The 19,741-nt window shown below is 44.3% G+C and overlaps 1 protein-coding gene across 2 annotated transcripts; it reads right to left on the reverse strand.

Moving 5' to 3' along the window:
* Positions 1–606: 606 nt before the first annotated feature.
* On the reverse strand, positions 607–19,487 carry LOC311147207 (RNA-binding protein RO60-like). Of its 2 annotated transcripts, none has more exons than XM_084183845.1 (9): positions 19,378–19,487; positions 17,499–18,090; positions 17,010–17,230; positions 10,048–10,194; positions 9,823–9,960; positions 6,518–6,634; positions 6,075–6,191; positions 5,631–5,777; positions 607–1,816 (listed from the first exon to the last, which is right to left on the reverse strand). In XM_084183845.1, exons 2-9 carry the CDS (start codon positions 18,070–18,072, stop codon positions 1,661–1,663), a joined length of 1,617 nt encoding a protein of 538 aa, XP_084039971.1. In that variant the 5' UTR covers positions 18,073–18,090; positions 19,378–19,487; the 3' UTR covers positions 607–1,660. The 2 variants fall into 2 exon arrangements, with proteins under 2 accessions (XP_084039971.1, XP_084039972.1); XM_084183846.1 differs by lacking the exon at positions 607–1,816 and adding an exon at positions 3,297–3,403 and having other exon boundaries at positions 19,378–19,485.
* Between the last annotated feature and the right edge of the window lie 254 nt (positions 19,488–19,741).

Genomic DNA, 19,741 nt, shown 5'->3' on the forward strand with positions numbered 1-19,741 from the left:
TACTTACATTAGTGTTTATCATAAACCTCCTACACTGGAATACTTTTAATGTGCGACTAGCAGCTTCAGTCTTCAGACTATTAAATGGCCTTGTTTTGACCTTCAACAACATGATACAACAATGGTCAAAAAGCCATTGGTAATGCATAAATCACTAGATTCCAGGGTCATGATCATTAAGAACCAAACCGAAAACAGATTGAAACAGGGAGGGACTTCCTGCTCTTGTCCAATAATCCATTTTCATTTTCCGTTGTACAAGATTTTAAAACCTTTTAGAATGTCTGCCCTAATGAACATGAACCAGGGAATAAACCCATTTTGCAGGCTTGCTATAAACTGCCAGTGACAATGACTACGATCACTCTCTCATCATGAGTTTGACCTCATCAGAAACACATGAATTTCTAAACACATTAATATTTGAAAAATATATATATATTGCAATCGAACAAAAGAAGTTGGTCAGACCATTTGAGGAAGACAGAAACATAGCCCAAGGGATCTGTCATTCCAATTTCTGATAGGCTCAGTTGTGTATTTTCACACAACTTCAAATAATAACTGACTTTAATTTGCTTTCTCAGACCCTGCTTCACATCAGAGTCCTCTCTGTTTTATCTTTATTTATAACAATGTTACATACAACAAAGGGACAAAGGGAGGCAGGTACCCTAGCGGTTAAGAGCATTAGGCCAATAACCGAAAGGTCACTGGTTCGAATCCTTGAACCGACTAGGTGAAATATCTGTCGATTTGCTCAGGATAAGTGCATTTACTAAATGATGAAAATTGACAGACTTCAAAAGGTTAAAAAGGGCTTTATGTTCACATCAAACTTGCTATAACATATCAAAGGAGATTGGTGGCACCTTAATTGGGGTGGACAGGCTCGTGCTAATGGCTGGAGTGGAAAAATTGGAACGGTATCAAATGGTGTTCCAGCCATTATTCTGAGCCTTCCTCCACTGGTAGATATACAATAACATCTATTCAGGGATTCCCTCCTATATAAACCAAAACTCCCCTACGTATTTATTTGGAAAGTGAAGCTAAAACTTTGAATTTGGCTCTATACTCCAGCATTTTGGACAAATTCACGTATATGAGTATTAAAGTAGTCAAAAGTTTAGTATTTGGTCCCATATTCCTATCACACAATGACTACATCAAGCTTGTGACTCTACAAACTCGTTGGATGCATTTGCAGTTAGTTTTGGTTGTGTTTCTGATTATGTTGTGCCCAATAGAAATTAATGGTAAATAATGTATTGTGTCATTTCGGAGTGACTTTTATTGTAAATAAGAATAGAATATGTTTCTGAATACTTCTACATTAATGTGAATGCGACCATGATTACGGCTAATCATGAATGAATCGTGAATAATGATGAGTGGGAAAGTTAGGGAGACATAAAGATCACACCCCAAAGACATGCTAACCTCTCACCATTACCAATAACAGGGGATGTTATCATTTTTCTGAGGATATGATATTTATGATAAATTGAAGAAACCGTTATTGTAAATATCAATAAAACTAAAAGAATATCCGCTCTCTGCGTAGTTGCGAGCCAAATCCATTTCAAGGTAATCCCACCAATTCTCTCCATATTTTTCTTTCTCCTTGTCTTTTCTTTGCGCTATCCAGAATCTGTTCTCAGATCAGGTCCAGGGCTAGGTTACGGATGACCTCTATGGCTCCCAGGTCAAAGCCGCAGAGGTCCAGCATGCCCCTGTCCTCGGCGGGGTCAGCGATGGATAGGCCGTTGGAGGTCAACCCACACACCATAAGTTTGGAGAAGATACCCAATTTCTAGCAAAACAAAACACAATCGAGACTTACTTATAACAATGTTGCTGTACACACCATTTCTATTCATATACTGTCGATACCTTCTATTCACACCATTATATATATATCTATATATACACACAGTACCAGTCGAAAGTTTGGACACACCTACTCATTCAAGGGTTTTTCTTTATTTTTACTATTTTCTACATTGCAGAATAATAGTGAAGACATCAAACCTATGAAATAACACATATGGAATCATGTAGTAAACAAAAAAACTGTTAAACAAATTATATTTTAGATTCTTCAGAGTAGACACCCTTTGCCTTGACAGCATTACACACTATTCGCATTCTCTCAACCAGATCCATGAGGTAGTCACCTGGAATGTGTCTGTTCCTTGAACTCTGTGAAGCATTTATTTTGGCTGCAATATTACATTTTACATTTTACATTTTAGTCATTTAGCAGACGCTCTTAACCAGAGCGACTTACAGGAGCAATTAGGGTTAAGTGCCTTGCTCAAGGGCACATTAACGTCATTTAGCAGACGCTCTTAGCCAGAGCGACTCACAAATTGGTGCGTTCACCCTATAGCCAGTGGGATAACCACTTTACAATTTGGGGGGGGGGGGGGGGGGGGGTTAGAAGGAATAATATCTGATTATCTGAACCAAATATCTGAGGCTGGTAAGTCTAATGAACTTTTCCTCTGCAGCAGAGGTAACTCTGGGTCTTCCTTTCCTGTGGCGGTCCTCATGAGAGCCAGTTTCATCATAGCGTTTGATGGTTTTTGCAACTGTACTTGAAGAAACTTTCAAAGTTCTTGACATTTTCCGGATTGACTGACCTTCATGTCTTAAAGTAATGATGGACTGTTGTTTCTCTTTGCTTATTTTTTTGAGCTGTTCTTGCCATAATATGGACTTGATCTTTTACCAAATAGGGCTATCCTCTGTATACCCCCCTACCTTGTCCCAACACAACTAATTGGCTCAAATAAAGAAATTCCACAAATTAACCTTTAAGAAGGAACACCTGTTAATTGAATTGCATTCCAGGTGACTACCTCATGAAGCTGGTTGAGAGAATGCCAAGAGTGTGCAAAGCTGTCATCAAGGCAAAGGGTGGCTATTTGAAGAATCTCAAATATAAAATATATTTTGATTTGTTTAACACTTTTTTGGTTACTACATGATTCCATATGTGTTATTTCATAGTTTTGATGTCTTCACTATTATTCTACAATGTAAACAATAATAAAGGAGAACCCTTTAATGAGTAGGTGTGTCCAAACTTTTGACTGGTGGTGTATATACAGTGCATTCGGAAAGTATTCAGACCCCTTGACTTTTTCCACATTTTGTTACGTGACAGCCTTATTCTAAAATGGATTACATTTATTTTCCTCATCAATCTACACACGGTACCCCATAACGACATAGCGAAAACAGGTTTTTGCAAATGTATTAAAAATAAAATACAGAAATACCTTGTTGACGTAAGTATTCAGACCCTTTGATATGAGACTCGAAATTGAGTTCAGGTGCATCCTGTTTCCATTGATCATCCTTGAGATGTTTCTTCAACTTGATTGGAGTCCACCTGTGGTAAATTCAATTGATTGGACATGATTTGCAAAGGCACACACCTGTCTATATAAGGTCCCACAGTTGACATCGCATGTCAGAGCAAAAACCAAACCATGAGGTCAAAGGAATTGTCCGTAGAGCTCCGAGACAGAATTGTGTCGAGGCACAGATCTAGGGAAGGGTACCAAAACATTTCTGCAGCATCGAAGGTCCCCAAGAACACAGTGGCCTCCATCATTCTTAAATGGAAGAAGTTTGGAACCATCTAGACTTTTCCTAGAGCTGGCCGCCCGGCCAAACTGAGCAATCGGGGGAGAAGGGCCTTGGTCAGGTAGGAGACCAAGAACCCGATGGTCACTCTGACAGAGCTCCAGAGTTCCTCTTTGGAGATGGGAGAACCTTCCAGAAGGACAACCATCTCTGCAGCACTCCACCAATCAGGCATTTGTGGCCAGATGGAAGCCACTCCTCAGTAAAAGGTACATGACAGCCCGCTTGGAGTTTGCCAAAAGGCACCTAAAGGACTCTCAGACCATGAGAAACAAGATTAAACTATTTGGCCTGAATGCCAAGCATCACGTCTGGAGGAAACCTGGCACCATCCCTACAGGGAAGCATGGAGGTGGCAGCATCATGCTGTGGGGATGTTTTTCAGCGGCAGGCAGACTAGTCAGGATCGAGGGAAAGATGAATAGAACAAAGTACAGAGAGCTCCTTGATGAAAACCTGCTCCAGAGTGCTCAGGACCTCAGACTGGGGTGAAGGTTCACCTTCCAACAGGACAACGACCCTAAACACACTGCCAAGACAACGCAGGAGTTGCTTCGGGACAAGTCTCTGAATGTCCTTGAGTGGCCCAGCCAGAGCCCGGACTTCAACCTGATCGAACATCTCTGGAGAGCCCTGAAAACAGCTGTGCAGTGACGCTCCCCATCCAACCTAACAGAGCTTGAGAGGATCTGCAGAGAAGAATGGGAGAAACTCCCCAAATATAGGTGTGCCAAGCTTGTAGCGTCATACCCAAGAAGACAAGAGGCTGTAATCGCTGCCAAAGGTGCTTCAACAAAGTACTGAGTAAAGGGTCTGAATACTTATGTAAATGTGATACGTTTTTTATTTTTAATACATTTTCAAAAAAGTCTGAAAACCTGTTTTTGCTTTGTCATTATGGGGTATTGTGTGTAGATTGATGAGGGGAAAAAAAACTATTTAATACATTTTAGAATAAGGCTGTAACGTAACAAAATGTGGAAAAAGTCTAGGGATCTGAATACTTTCTGAATGCACTGTATATATTTATATTCCGGACTCTGACTAGGCTTGTGCAATATACCGTTTATTCCGGGGTATTTAGCAATACTGACGGTATTATTTTCAATACCATAATACGCTACTGATAATAATAATAATAATAATAATAATAATAATATGCCATTTAGCAGACGTTTTTATCCAAAGCGACTTACAGTCGTGCGTGCATACATTTTTGTGTATGGGTGGTCCCGGGGATCGAACCCACTACCTTGGCGTTACAAGCGCCGTGCTCTACCAGCTGAGCTACAGAGGACCACACCACTGCTTATAATGTAACTAACTATAAGTTAAATATAACTATAAGAAATCTCAGATGTGTCAAATTATATCCAGCTCAGGGCTCCAGCTATGCATTTGGTTTGCTAACTTGCTAGCTAAGTGGCTAGATGTCAAGATCAAGCTTCTTGGTTACAGCAGAGACATTCAATCCCCTCCTGGATCAAAAGCCCTGTTGCCTAAATAGTTTTGTGCGTTAAAAAAAAAGGTTGGGAAATACCGCTCCTTGTGTGGACATTCGGTAATACCGTATACCCCAGTATGGTACAGAAACGGTATGACGGTATGAAAAATGTGGATACCGCCCAACTCAAACGTGTATTTTTGGGATTTGTGTGCATTGTTTATATTGCTAGGTATTACTGCACTGAGCTAGAAACATAAGCATTTCGCTGCACCTGCGATAACATCTGTACAATATTTTACCCGACCAATACATTTTAAATTTGACATGATTAAAGAATGATCAGAGCTTACAATATTTGCGGATGTGTCATGCCATTATTGCCACTTGTATGCCACTACAGTGTTGTAGTTCCATGTAATGACATACACAGCTTCATTATTACATCATTATATGGTATCTGTGCAACCAAAAAATAAGAGTTAAGAGGGGAAGGAGAGTGGTACGCCACAGAGCAGTCTCTTACCTGTCGGTACATCCTCAGACACTCCGCTGGGTTGGCCTCGCCGTGCCAGCAGGCGCTGTTGGTGAATATGATGAACATGTCCACGGTGATCCCCTTCTCCGAGGCCCACAGGATGGGGAGAGCACAGTCTGTATAGCCACTGGGGATCTGTGAACAGGTGGTTGACACAGGGGTCAGCTATGACCACGACACACAGTCAAATCAATTTCACAACCTCATGTTTTATCAGAGAAATTGATCATGTTCAGTAGGGCCCAGCGTAGCAAAAAGTATTCAAACGGAAATTAGCTTTTCTTATTACCTTTCAGTTAACTTTTAGTCAGACATCAATGTGACTAATGATTTTGGCAAGAGATCATTTCATTTTTTGCAAGCAAGCTTTCAGTTAAAAGTTTGTCATTCAGAGGTGCATAGTTTGCAGTGAGACACTGCTTGTGTCCATACCTTGACCAGCTCGGTTGCTACTTGTCGAAGAGACATGCCTTCAGTGATGGTGCAAGGAACTATAGCTCCTTCAGAGTAGGCCAGAACCTGCGTCTCTGCCTCCGTCCGCGCAAAAACCTGTAACATAGATACAACCAACTTAGAACACAATGCTGAAATAGTCCCTCTAAGATGCCAGGAATGATCATTATTTAATTGTTTTAATGACAAGTTCTCATTACAGAGCATGCATGAAATGCCTGTGCCCTTTTGAGATGGGGGCATGTGGGGAAGAATGTGGCAGGAATCCATGGAATGTGTCACCAGACCCTTTCCTTGACTATACCTTCTTCCAACTGTTAGAGACACTGCTTAGAAACACAGCTGCAACAACTAGACTAGTCATGTAGCCTTGTTTATGAGCTCATAGTGGTGTTGAGTGCAAGGTAGTGGTGCTGACTTACCATGGCCATGGCTGCAGCCGCTACAGCTGTGCTGACGGAGGTCCCCTTAACAATACTGCTCAGAGATGTGCTGACGTCCACCGCCACCACAAAGCGCTTCCCCGCCGGCTCCACGTTCTGAGGAAAGGAACACGAGTGAGGTAGCCTAGCAGTTAAGAGTGCTGGGCCAGTTACCGAAAGGTTGCTGGCTCGAATCCAGAGCCGGCGAGGTGAACAATCTGTCAATTTGCCCTTGAGCAAGGCACTTAATTGCTTCTGTAAGTCGCTCTGGATAAGAGCATCTGCTAAATGACTAAAATGTAATGTAAAAAAAACAAGGCAATAGTAAACATGTCGTCCCCCAAGAATGATGCATCCCCTTGTGCCAATTGAGAGATGGTGTGTGACTAACACACGTCAGTTCATTACTGTAGCTCCCGCCTTGGGCCAGTCAAGTTGTAAATGCCGGATCTCTATGGCAAGACGCATCATTCACCCAAGTTTCGGAAAGATTGGGCCAGTGCTGTCAGATGTCGCGTGCGACAAACGTATCCATTTCATCGCGGGGGACAAATAACGTTTCGCATTTGTGAAAACTACTCAGAAGAGTGGGATGCATGCTCTGTGAGTAGGGCTGTTACGGTGAGCATTTTACCGCCACACCGGCGGTCAAATTCAACGTGACCATTTAGTCTAGGCTACTCCAAGCTCTGGTGCTGCTGATGGTCATTAGTAGGTTACCAAACTTGCTAACTGCCTGGTACTCAGCACACTATTGTCCCTCTAGTCACTCTGACATCAATGCAAATGTGATTGAAAATCAAATCAAACACTTCATGAGCGCCCATAGGCTATGCAATTGCGTGAGAAAACAGAGTTTTGATGGCCTCTATTAAAAGGAGGAGGATCCCAACAGCTTTCTATAGGCTAGACCTACTATATTTATTTCTCAACTTTCCTAATATTAAACACATTGCTTCGATTAACAACAGGAGTATAGCCTACCTGGCTGGCATGAAAAAGAACCACAGGAAAAGTGTCCACCGTTCACTATTTAAGTACATAGATGACATTGTTTTCCCCTGCCCCTGTTCCGAGACAGGTGCATGATAACGGTCCATTCTAAATCAAAACTAATTTCACACATATAGTGAATTCGGAAAGTATTCAGACCCCTTGACCTTTTCCACATTGTCAATTTACATCCTTATTCTAAAATTGATTAAATTGTTTTTTCCCCTCATCAATCTACACACAATACCCCATAATGACAAAGCAAAAACAGGTTTTTAGACATTTCTGCAAATGTATTAAAAATAAAAAACTGAAATATCACATTTACATAAGTATTCAGACCATTTACTCAGTACTTTGTTGAAGAGCCTTTGGCAGCGATTACAGCCTCAAGGTTACTTGGGTATGACGCTACAAGCTTGGCACACCTGTATTTGGGGAGTTTCTCCCATTCTTCTCTGCAGATCCTCTCAAGCTCTGTCAGGTTGGATGGGGAGCGTCGCTGCATAGCTATTTTCAGGACCCTCCAGAGATGTTTGATCGGGTTCAAGTCCAGGCTCTGGCTGGGCCACTCAAGGACATTCAGAGACTTATCCCGAAACCACTCCTGTGTTGTCTTGGCTGTGTGCTTAGGGTCATTGTTCTGTTGGAAGGTGAACCGTCACCCCAGTCTGAGGTCCTGAGTTCTCTGGAGAAGGTTTTCATCAAGGATCTCTCTGTACTTTGCTCCGTTCATCTTACCCTCGATCCAGACTAGTTTTCCAGTCACTGCCGCTGAAAAACATCCCCACAGCATGATGCTGCCACCACCATGCTTCACCGTAAAGATGGTGCCAGGTTTCCTCCAGACGTGACGCTTGGCATTCAGGCCAAAGAGTTCAATCTTGGTTTCATCAGACCAGAGAATCTTGTTTCTCATGGTCTGAGAGTCCTTTAGGTGCCTTTTGGCAAACTCCATGCGGGCTGTCATGTGCCTTTTACTGAGGAGTGGCGTCCGACTGGCCACTCTACCATAAATGCCTGATTGGTGGAGTGCTGCAGAGATGGTTGTCCTTCTGGAAGGTTCTCCCATCTCCACAGAGGAACTCTGGAGCTCTGTCAGAGTGACCATCGGGTTCTTGGTCACCTCCCTGACCAAGGTCCTTCTCCCCCGATTTCTCAATTTGGCCAGGTGGCCAGCTCTAGGAAGAGCCTTGGTGGTTCCAAACGTCTTCCATTTAAGAATGATGGAGGGCACTGTGTTCTTGGGGATCAAAATCCTGTATCTGAGCTCTACGGACAATTCCTTTGACCTCATGGCTTGGTTTTTGCTCTGACGTGCACTGTCAACTGTGGCACCTTATATAGACAGGTGCGTGCCGTTCCAAATCATGTCCAATCAATTGAATTTACCACAGGGGGACTCTAATCAAGTTGTAGAAACAGCTCAAGGATGATCAATGGAAACAGGACGCACCTGAGCTGAATTTCAAGTCTCATAGCAATGGGTCTGAATACTTATGTAAATAAGGTATTTCTGTTTTTTAATAAATTTGCTACAATTTCTAAAAATCTGTTTTCTCTTTGTCATTATGGGGTATTGTGTGTAGATTGATGAGCGAAAAAAAGTATTTAATACATTTTTGAATAAGGCTGTAACGTAACAAAATGTGGAAAACGTCAAGGGGTCTGAATACTTTCTGAATGCCCTTCTCCCGGATGCGTGCTTTGGAGCACACAGCCGGGAGAACGGAATTATTATTATATTCAGCCCAAGGGCACAACGGCCACTGGCCCCTTAAGGCATGATGAATATATGGCATATAGAAGCAAACCGGATGGACATTATGAAAATGATCGGAGAGGTTGAGAGTAGAAGAAGTTCAGGAGCAAAAAAATAAATATTTTTTTTTATATATATAATAGAATTATTGTAAAATTAACTCTGTCCATAAGGTATAGATAGTAAGTATAGACCGGAAGTAGAGGCCTGGGCATTGTTGTTCACTAATTTACTCCAAGTAGGGAAAGGATGGTGGGGTTGAAAAGTAATAAAGGGGAGTATATATATAAAAAATTAAAAAAACTTGGGGGATTGGAAGTGATGCAGACAATTACATTGATTGAAGATACAATCTATCTGCAATATTAAGCTGATCCATTCCCCCCGAAAAGATATATATATATTTTTTTAAATATCGAAAAATCAACTAAAAAAAATAACAAATAAACATTATTTTTAAAAACAATGGCTTGACAATTACCGGCTGACAACATTTCATGACCGCCACAGCCCTATCTGTGATTATCAGTATATGCAACACTCGACTTACTGTGAAACATTTGTAGAAAGCAGAGTCCAGTGCTTTGATGATGTCACCGTCTGGTTCCCATTTCACTTTCCCCCGGTTGCCGTGGCCCCTTTTGTAGTTTTCCGAGGCCATCAAGACGCTGAAGGGGTGGAGTTTTGCCTACAACAACAACAACACAGTTAGATATATCCCTGGGAAAGCAGTATGTGAATGAACCCCAGTTGGCAGCAGGTAGGTACGCCTCACCATCTTTAAAGCCGCCTCACTCTGGATCCTCTCGCACACCGCTGCCACGTCTGAGCATCCTGGTTCCAGGAATTGGTCTGCTGTCATCTTACCCAGGGTTCTTAGCATTGACGCCATGGGCATCTCCTTTAACAATGCTTTCCATACCTGCAGTGGAGAAAAGGCATCATACAAATCAGACATGACCAAAAAACTTGAACTCTGTGAAGCATTTATTTGGGCTGCAATCTGAGGCTGGTAACTCTAATGAACTTATCCTCTGCAGCAGAGGTAACTCTGGGTCTTCCTTTCCTGTAGCGGTCCTCATGAGAGCCAGTTTCATCATAGCGCTTGATGGTTTTTGCGACTGCACTTGAAGAAACTTTCAAAGTTCTTGACATTTTCCGGATTGACTGACCTTCATGTCTTAAAGTAATGATGGACTGTCGTTTATCTTTGCTTATTTGAGCTGTTCTTGCCATAATATGAACTTGGTCTTTTACCAAATAGGGCTATCTTCTGTATACCACCCCTAGCTTGTCACAACGCAGCTGATTGGCTCAAACGCATTAAGAAGGAAAGAAATTCCACAAATTAACTTTTAACAGGGCACACCTGTTCATTGAAATGCATTCCAGGTGACTACCTCATGAAGCTGTGTGAGTGTGGTGAGTGTGGTGAGGTTGTGTTTTCTCTAGCAGGAGGTAAGCTTGGCTTCTCATATGGTGTTGAGTAAAGCTTAAACCATGTATTTAGATCGTAGGTAGGTAGTTTATTTATGTAGTTATTTAGGTAGTTATTGTAGGTTTCCGTAGGCAATTATTGTAGGTAAGTATTGTTTACGTATTGTTTAAGTATTGTTACGGCGGAGCCCGGCGAAGCACGAGGCTAGCTAGCTAGCGGGTAGCTACTGGTAACGTTTATTGGTAATTATCTGTTTAGTGCAATGGTGGAGAGTGGTTTCCAATGTTAATGTGCTAGCTAATGTGCTAGCTAGCCAACGTTTAATTTTTTTGCTGCGTTATGAAAGGAACTAGACACGGTCATGAATTATCTGTTTAGTGTGTTAACACACTTGGTATGCTAGCTAGCTAGCGGGTAGCTACTGGTAACGTTTATTGGTAATTATCTGTTTAGTGCAACGGTGGAGAGTTGTTTCCAATGTTAATGTGCTAGCTAGCCAACGTTTAAACTGTGTGTTATTGGATGCTAGCATGCTAGTTAGCTATGGCGTCATAGCTAGGCATCGTGGGCTGTTGTGGGTAGTTACTGTGGGTTGGCATTGTTTTTCGGCGGTGCCGGGAGTAGCACGAAGCTAGCTAGCTAGCCGTTCTTCAAACAAGGTCACCACAGTGGCCATTGCTAGCTAGCCAACAGACACGGACACGAATCATCTGCTTAGTGTGTTAACACACTATTGGTGGTTTGTTGTGACCAAGTGTTGGTGCTAAACTGTGTGTTTTTGGATGCTAGCATGCTAGTTAGCTATGGTGTCATAGTTAGCTAGCTGAATAAAGTGGGTTGAGTCTATTCCTTTAAACATTGAACCGCTGTGGCTCACAACAATTCTGATTTCTAAAGGCGGAAGTTGGTAGAGTTTTTGTTCGGGTGGTTCAGTGAAACAATTATAGTTTCTGAGGTAGAAGTTTTTGGTGAGGGAGGCCCTGCTCTCTACCCTCCCAGATGTTTAGTTCATTTCATTCCGATCTGCTCTGCATTATTGTAGCCATTTGCTACAGCCTGTCAACTATGCCTCTGCCTATCCCTGTTCTCTCCTCTCTGCACAGGCTACACAAACGCCCCACACCGCGTGGCTGCTGCCTCTCTAACCTGGTGGTCCCTGCACGCACCCCACACCTGGAGTTCCAGGTCTCAGGCAGCCTCTGGAACTGCCGTTCTGCTGCCAACAAAGCTGACTTCATCCCAGCCTATGCTAATCTCCAGTCCCTCGACTTCCTGGCGCTGACGGAAACATGGATTACCACTGAAAACACTGCTACTCCTACTGCTCTCTCCTCGTCTGACCATGTGTTCTCGCATACCCCGAGAGCATCTGGTCAGAGGGGTGGTGGCACAGGAATCCTCCTCTCTCCCAAGTGGACATTCTCAATTTTTCCCCTAACCCATCTGTCTATCTCCTCATTTGAATTCCATGCTGTCACAGTCACTAGCCCATTTAAGCTTAATATCCTTGTCATCTATCGCCCCCCAGGTTCCCTTGGAGAGTTCATCAATGAGCTTGACGCCTTGATAAGTTCCTTTCCTGAGGATGGCTCACCCCTCACAGTTTTGGGGGATTTCAACCTCCCTATGTCCACATTTGACTCATTTCTCTCTGCCTCCTTCTTTCCACTCCTCTCCTCTTTTGACCTCACCCTCTCACCGTCCCCCCCTACTCACAAGGCAGGCAATACGCTTGACCTCATCTTTACTAGATGCTGCTCCTCTACTAATCTCACTGCAACTCCCCTCCATGTCTCTGACCACTACTTTGTTTCCTTTTCTCTCTCGCTCTCCTCCCACACTACTCACTCTGCCCCTACACAGATGGTAATGCGCCGCCGCAACCTTCGCTCTCTCTCTCCCACTACTCTCTCCTCTTCCATCCTATCATCTCTTCCCTCTGCTCAATCCTTCTCCCTCCAATCTCCTGATTCTGCCTCCTCAACCCTCCTCTCCTCCCTCTCTGCATCCTTTGACTCTCTGTGTCCCCTATCCTCCCGGCCGGCTCGGTCCTCCCCTCCAGCTCCGTGGCTTGATGACTCATTGCGAGCTCACAGAACAGAGCTCCGGGCAGCGGAGCGGAAATGGAAGAAAACTCAACTCCCTGCCGACCTGGCATCTTTTCACTCCCTCCTCTCTACATTTTCTTCATCTGTTTCTGCTGCTAAGGCCACTTTCTACCACTCTAAATTCCAAGCATCTGCCTCTAACCCTAGGAAGCTCTTTGCCACATTTTCCTCCCTGCTGAATCCCCCCCCCCCCCCTCTCCTCTCTCGATGACTTCGTCAACCACTTTGAAAAGAAGGTTGACGACATTCGATCCTCGTTTGCTAAGTCTAATGACACTGCTGGTCCTACTCACACTGCCCTACCTTATGCTTTGACTTCTTTCTCCCCTCTCTCTCCAGATAAAATCCTGCGACTTGTGACTGCAGGCCGCCCAACAACCTGCCCGCTTGACCCCATCCCCTCCTCTCTTCTCCAGACCATCTCCGGTGACCTTCTCCCCTACCTCACCTCGCTGATCAACTCATCCTTGACCGCTGGCCATGTCCCTTCCGTCTTCAAGAGAGCGAGAGTTGCTCCCCTTCTCAAAAAACCAACACTCGATCCCACTGATGTCAACAACTACAGACCAGTATCCCTTCTTTCTTTTCTTTCCAAAACTATTGAGCGTGCCGTCTTTAGCCAACTCTCTTGCTATCTCTCTCAGAATGACCTTCTTGATCCAAACCAGTCAGGTTTCAGGACTGGTCATTCAACTGAGACTGCTCTTCTCTGTGTCACGGAGGCTCTCCGCACTGCTAAAGCTAACTCTCTCTCCTCTGCTCTTGTCCTTCTAGACCTGTCTGCTGCCTTTGATACTGTGAACCATCAGATCCTCCTCTCCACCCTCTCCGAGCTGGGCATCTCCGGCGCGGCTCACTCCTGGATTGCGTCCTACCTGACCGGTCGCTCCTACCAAGTGGCGTGGCGAGAAGCTGTCTCCGCACCACGTGCTCTCACCACTGGTGTCCCCCAGGGCTCAGTTCTAGGCCCTCTCCTTTTCTCCCTATACACCAAGTCACTTGGCTCTGTCATATCCTCACATGGCCTCTCCTATCATTGCTACGCTGACGATACACAACTAATCTTCTCCTTTCCCCCTTCTGATAACCAGGTGGCGAATCGCATCTCTGCATGTCTGGCAGACATATCAGTATGGATGACGGATCACCACCTCAAGCTGAACCCTGGCAAGACGGAGCTGCTCTTCCTCCCGGGGAAGGACTGCCCGTTCCATGATCTCGCCATCACGGTTGACAACTCCGCTGTGTCCTCCTCCCAGAGTGCGAAGAGCCTAGGCGTGACCCTGGACAACACCCTGTCGTTCTCCGCCAACATCAAGGCGGTGACCCGCTCCTGCAGGTTCATGCTCTACAACATTCGGAGAGTACGACCATGCCTTACACAGGAAGCGGCACAGGTCCTAATCCAGGCACTTGTCATCTCCCGTCTGGACTACTGCAACTCGCTGTTGGCTGGCCTCCCTGCCTGTGCCATTAAACCCCTACAACTCATCCAGAATGCCGCAGCCCGTCTGGTGTTCAACCTTCCCAAGTTCTCTCACGTCACCCCCCTCCTCCGCACACTCCACTGGCTTCCAGTTGAAGCTCGCATCCGCTACAAGACCATGGTGCTTGCCTATGGAGCAGTGAGGGGAACGGCACCTCTGTACCTTCGGGCTCTGATCAGTCCCTACACCCAAACGAGGGCATTGCGTTCATCCACCTCTGGCCTGCTGGCTCCCCTTCCTCTGCGGAAGCATAGCTCCCGCTCAGCCCAGTCAAAACTGTTCGCTGCTCTGGCACCCCAATGGTGGAACAAGCTCCCTCACGACGCCAGGACAGCGGAGTCACTCACCACCTTCCGGAGACATTTGAAACCCCACCTCTTTAAGGATTACCTGGGATAGGATAAAGTAATCCTTCTACCCCCCAAAAAAAAATTGTAAAGTGGTTATCCCACTGGCTATAGGGTGAACGCACCAATTGGTGAGTCGTTCTGGCTAAGAGCGTCTGCTAAATGACGTAAATGTGCCCTTGAGCAAGGCACTTAACCCTAATTGCTCCTGTAAGTCGCTCTGGATAAGAGCGTCTGCTAAATGACTAAAATGTAAATGTAAGCTGGTTGAGAGAATGCCAAGCGTGTGCAATGCTGTCATCAAGGCAAAGGGTGGCTACTTTGAAGAATCTCAAATATATTTTGATTTGTTTAACACTTTTTTGGTTACTACATGATTCCATATGTGTTATTTCATAGTGTTGATGTCTTCACTATTATTCTACAATGCAGGAAATAGTCAAAATAAAGAAAAACCCTGGAATGAGTAGGTGTGTCCAAACTTTTGACTGGTACTGTATGAAAAAATGATAGTTCCACAAAGATTAAATTATATGGTGCTTATGTTTCCCATTCATCTGGCATTGAGCCATATAGCTGGAGCAACAAAAAAAAACTGCCAGCCCACATTCAGTGCCTTCGGAAAGTATTCAGACCCCTTGACTTTTTCCACATTATTACGTCACAGCCTTACTCTAAAATTGATTCAATAAATAAAAATCCTCAGCAATCTACACACAATATCACATAATGACAAAGCGAAAACAAGTTTTTAGAATTTTGTGCAAATGTATTAAAAACAGAAAAACCTTATTTACATAACTATTCAGACCATTTGCTATGCGACTCGAAATTGAGCTCAGGTGCATCCTGTTTCCATCGATCATCCTTGAGATGTTTCTACAACGTCATTGAAGTCCACCTGTGATAAATTCAATTGATTGGACATGATTTGGAAAGGCACACACCTGTCTATATAAAGGTCCCACAGGCGAAGGATTTGTCCGTGGAGCTCCGAGACAGGATTGTGTCGAGGCACAGATCTGGGAAAGGGTACCAAAACATTTCTGCATCATTGAAGGTCCCCAAGAACACAGTTCCCTCCATTATTCTTAAATGGAAGAAGTTTTGAACCACCAAGATTCTTCCTAGTGCTGGCCGCCCGGCCAAATTGAGCAATCAGGGGAAAAGGACCTTGGTCAGAGAGGTGACCAAGAACCCGATGGTCACTCTGACAGAGCTCTAGAGTTCCTCTGTGGAGATGGAAGAACCTTCCAGAACAACAACCATATCTGCAGCACTCCACCAATCAGGCCTTTATGGTAGAGTGCCCAGGCGGAAGCCACTCCTTAGTAAAAGGCACGTGACAGCCTGCTTGGACTTTGCCAAAAGCTTCTCTGGTCTGATGAAACCAAGATTGAACTCTTTGGCCAGAATGCCAAGAGTCACGTCTGGAGGAAATTTGGCACCATCCCTACGGTGAAGCATGGAGGTGGCAGCATCCTGCTGTGGGGATATTTTTCAGCGGCAGGGACTGGGAGACTAGTCAGGATCGAGGCAAAGATGAACGGAGCAAAGTACAGAAAGATCCTTGATGAAAACCTACTCCAGAGCGCTCAGGACCTCAGACTGGGGCGAAGGTTCACCTTCCAACAGCACAACGACCCTAAGCACACAGCCAAGACAACAGAGGAGTGGCTTCGGGACAAGTCTCTGAGTGTCCTTGAGTGGCCCAGCCAGAGCCCGGACTTGAACCCGATCGAACATCTCTGGAGAGACGTGATAATAGCTGTGCAGCAACGCTCCCCATCCAACCTAACAGAGCTTGAGAGGATCTGCAGAGAAGAATGGGAGGAACTCCCCAAATACAGGTGTGCCAAGCTTGTAGCGTCATACCCAATAAGACTCGAGGCTGTAATAGCTGCCAAAGGTGCTTCAACAAAGTACTGAGTAAAGGGTCTCAATACTTATGTAAATGTGATATTTCAGCTTCTCATTTTTTATAATTTAGCAAAAATGTCTAAAAACCAGTTTTTGCTTTGTCATTATGGGGTATTGTGTGTAGATTGATGTGGATTTGTTATTTTTTTGCTGTAACCTAACAAAATGTGGAAAAAGTCAAGGGGTCTGAATACTTTACGAAGGCACTGTATACCACTGCACAATGGATTTGAATCAGGCACACTGCTATTTCAGCACTCTCTCCTGGTTAATAAACCAAAACGTGAAGAGTGGGACTACACTTTTTTTTTTTTTTTAAAGCTAGCAGTGACGAGGACATCTCAACATCTGATAAATCTGAACAACTTTAATTTTGGAGAGAAGTACACCTTTAAGAGTTGGTTAAAAATATAAGTGGGTTGGTGCACACTGCTCACCGCTTTGGACTTCAGGTGGTCTGTCAGCAGTTGTTCCCGCTCCAGCTTATGCTCCTCTATTAGATGGCTGACCTCCATCTCGTCAGCACTGTGTTTGACCCTCTCAACCGCTTCCAGGTACGAGAGGACTTTGACCTCCTCCTCCGAGTTCTCCTTGTCGGTGTATGCCACCTGGACCTCCTTCCATCCTTTTGTAATGTATTTACTGATCAACGTGATCGCTGCAAGCACAGCAGAGTTGTCAGAGCATAAATTAGACCCCCAAAAAAGAATTAAACCATGTTTCCTGATACCACCAATCACTTGTTCCTTTAAAGTCTTTACTGAGATACTATTTTATTACGGATTTCATCCATGAGGGTAACCATTCTATTCCTTTTTTCAGCAACACAAAAAACATTATCCGTAGTTTAAATCTTGCACCATTTACTTATGTATATTCATAATAGTATTTGAGAGTGTGTCCATTGTAAATCTCTTGCAGCTCACCTTCGTTAGCAGGCTTGGCGTGGGAGAGTCTGAGCAGATCCTGATGCGACCAGCCCCCTCTCGTTTTATACTTGGTCACCGCCAGAGCCAGTCCCATGGCGTCCTGTTTATTGTACCAATCTGACACAGCTTTCCTCAGGGCCCGTCCCCATATCCCGCATCGCATCCCCTCCTTCGCCTCCTTCTTGTACTGGATGAAGGTGAAGAGGTGCTCGGGCACCCGGCACACGTCACTCAGAGCTCGGAACGCCCCCTGTCTGGTCTTCAGGTCCGAGTGCTGGGAGCACACAGCCAGGGCGAACAGGGAAGGGTTGGCCCTGACTGGCCTGCCCTCCTGAGCCAGCCTCTTGACCTCCTCCACCACCTCGCAGCCCCTGCCCTCCTGGAGCAGAGAGAGCAGAGCCAGGGCACTCTCCATGCCCAGCCGGTGCTCCTTGGTGTCATAGATGGCCATTTCCGAGCCGTAACAGAGGAAGCGGCGGAGCCTGGTCATGTCTGTTACCTCCCATGGGTGCTCACCGACGCCAACTGAGTTTTGGGCATGGTCGTTGGCACCCTGTCCCGATGGCTCCATTGTGATAGCTCCCCTAAACTGTCAGATGGATGCAGAGACAGATGTTTCAGCTTAAAGTAACGTACTTTTTTTTAAAGGACAATTGCACTGGTAGCTAGGGTGTTCAGCAAACAAGAAAGACAACTGTCTTGGTTGTTATGGTTCTAATTATGCACGCCATTGTTTTTTGTTACAACAAAAGCCTATTAGCTAGCTTACAGTGTAGACCTTGTATGGCTAGCTAGCTAATAACATTCATTCCACTGGCTAACATAGAAAATAGCCTCCTTAATGAGTAGCTAGTTTCACAGTTATCAGGTAACTAGCTAGACAACAACCACATGCTATTCACAGCAGCTGCTTAATTGTGTTATGTCAGCTAATGTTGGCTAGCAAGTTGGCTAACACGTTAGCTAGCTAGTCAGTTACTGTAGCTAGCCAACTAATAATTATCACACAAACTAGCTGGCTGGCCACATTCCTAATAGATAACTACAAGCATCCATGGGGCTAGGCATGAGAAAGATTTGAAGGATCATTACAAAAAAACATAGAATCACTGCCGACCAACTCGAGTCTCAGTCAGAGCAGTTCTGGCTAGTTTAGCTAGTGATGTTGTAGCGCTGGTCCAGATGCTAGCCAGCAGATCCGACACGCTTTCCGGTGTATATTAAGTCACTGCAGACCCGGCGCAAGATATGGCTCGGAAAACGTACCTCAATCCAGGAATGAGAAATTAGTTGTACTCCAAATTGTCCCATTATCGCAATTGTTAAACCGATAAGTTTAAGTAAACTGCCGCAGTCGTTCAATCTTCTCGGTTTAACAGTTGTGATAACTGGACAATTCGGAGTACAATGGATTTCTCATCCTTGGATTGAGGTACGTTTTCCGAGCCATATTTAGTTGCGGCTCCGCGGTGTCTTAATAGACACATGCTCCACTACGAGCATGCCCGTGGACCAATGACCGTATGGACCAGAGACAGTCTGGCGCATTGGTCAGGAGGAAAACAAAGTGCTCAATAACGTTGACCAGTATTTCGGGGAAACGACTGTGTCAGCACTCCAGTAACATAGCTAGTTACTTTGGTGATTAATGAAAGTAAATTGAAGCCAGTCACTAAACAAAATCGGGGAAAAGAGAAAGATCAAACCGCACGTAACAACCTTGACCAGAGCTAGTGATGTGGCTGCGATGATAGCTAGCTTCTGTAGTTAGCCACTGTTTGCAATACTATCTGGCCTAGCAATACGGACACATTTATAATTATCCGGTTTCTATTTTGAAGACAAGAACATCACATCGGTTAATTATTTCACTTACCACAATTTGTGAGTAGTTAATATCGTAGCTAATAGTTGATTTTCAGGTCGTATGGGCGTCACTGGGTGAATCCTACAGACTGATTACTATTACCGTTATCCTAGCATCAGGATGTCATGACAGCAAGATCGCGGATACTTCCTTTTCTTTTCATTTTTCTATAAATAAGAGTCCCTCTGAAAACACATGCCAAAGTTTGGGAATATCGAAAAATAATAATAATAATAATCACTCTAGTGCAGTACAATTGTTTTTCACAGCATTGCAATACATTGATAATATGACTTATATTTAAATAAACACTTTTAATAAAATACAAATATATGTTATTAGAATTACTCAATAGAGAAAAACTTAAATGGGT

This window comes from Coregonus lavaretus (assembly GCF_964263955.1).
Source record: "Coregonus lavaretus genome assembly, chromosome: 19".
Classification (NCBI taxonomy): domain Eukaryota; kingdom Metazoa; phylum Chordata; class Actinopteri; order Salmoniformes; family Salmonidae; genus Coregonus; species Coregonus lavaretus.

Coding starts and splice junctions, on each gene's coding strand:
- LOC311147207 (XM_084183845.1), bottom strand. CDS start 18,072: ATGGAGCCATCGGGACAGGGTGCCAACGACCATGCCCAAAACTCAGTT. Junction 6,192..6,517: donor CGGCTGCAGCCATGGCCATG/GTAAGTCAGCAC, acceptor TCTATGTTACAG/GTTTTTGCGCGGACGGAGGC. Junction 5,778..6,074: donor TAGCAACCGAGCTGGTCAAG/GTATGGACACAA, acceptor ACCTGTTCACAG/ATCCCCAGTGGCTATACAGA.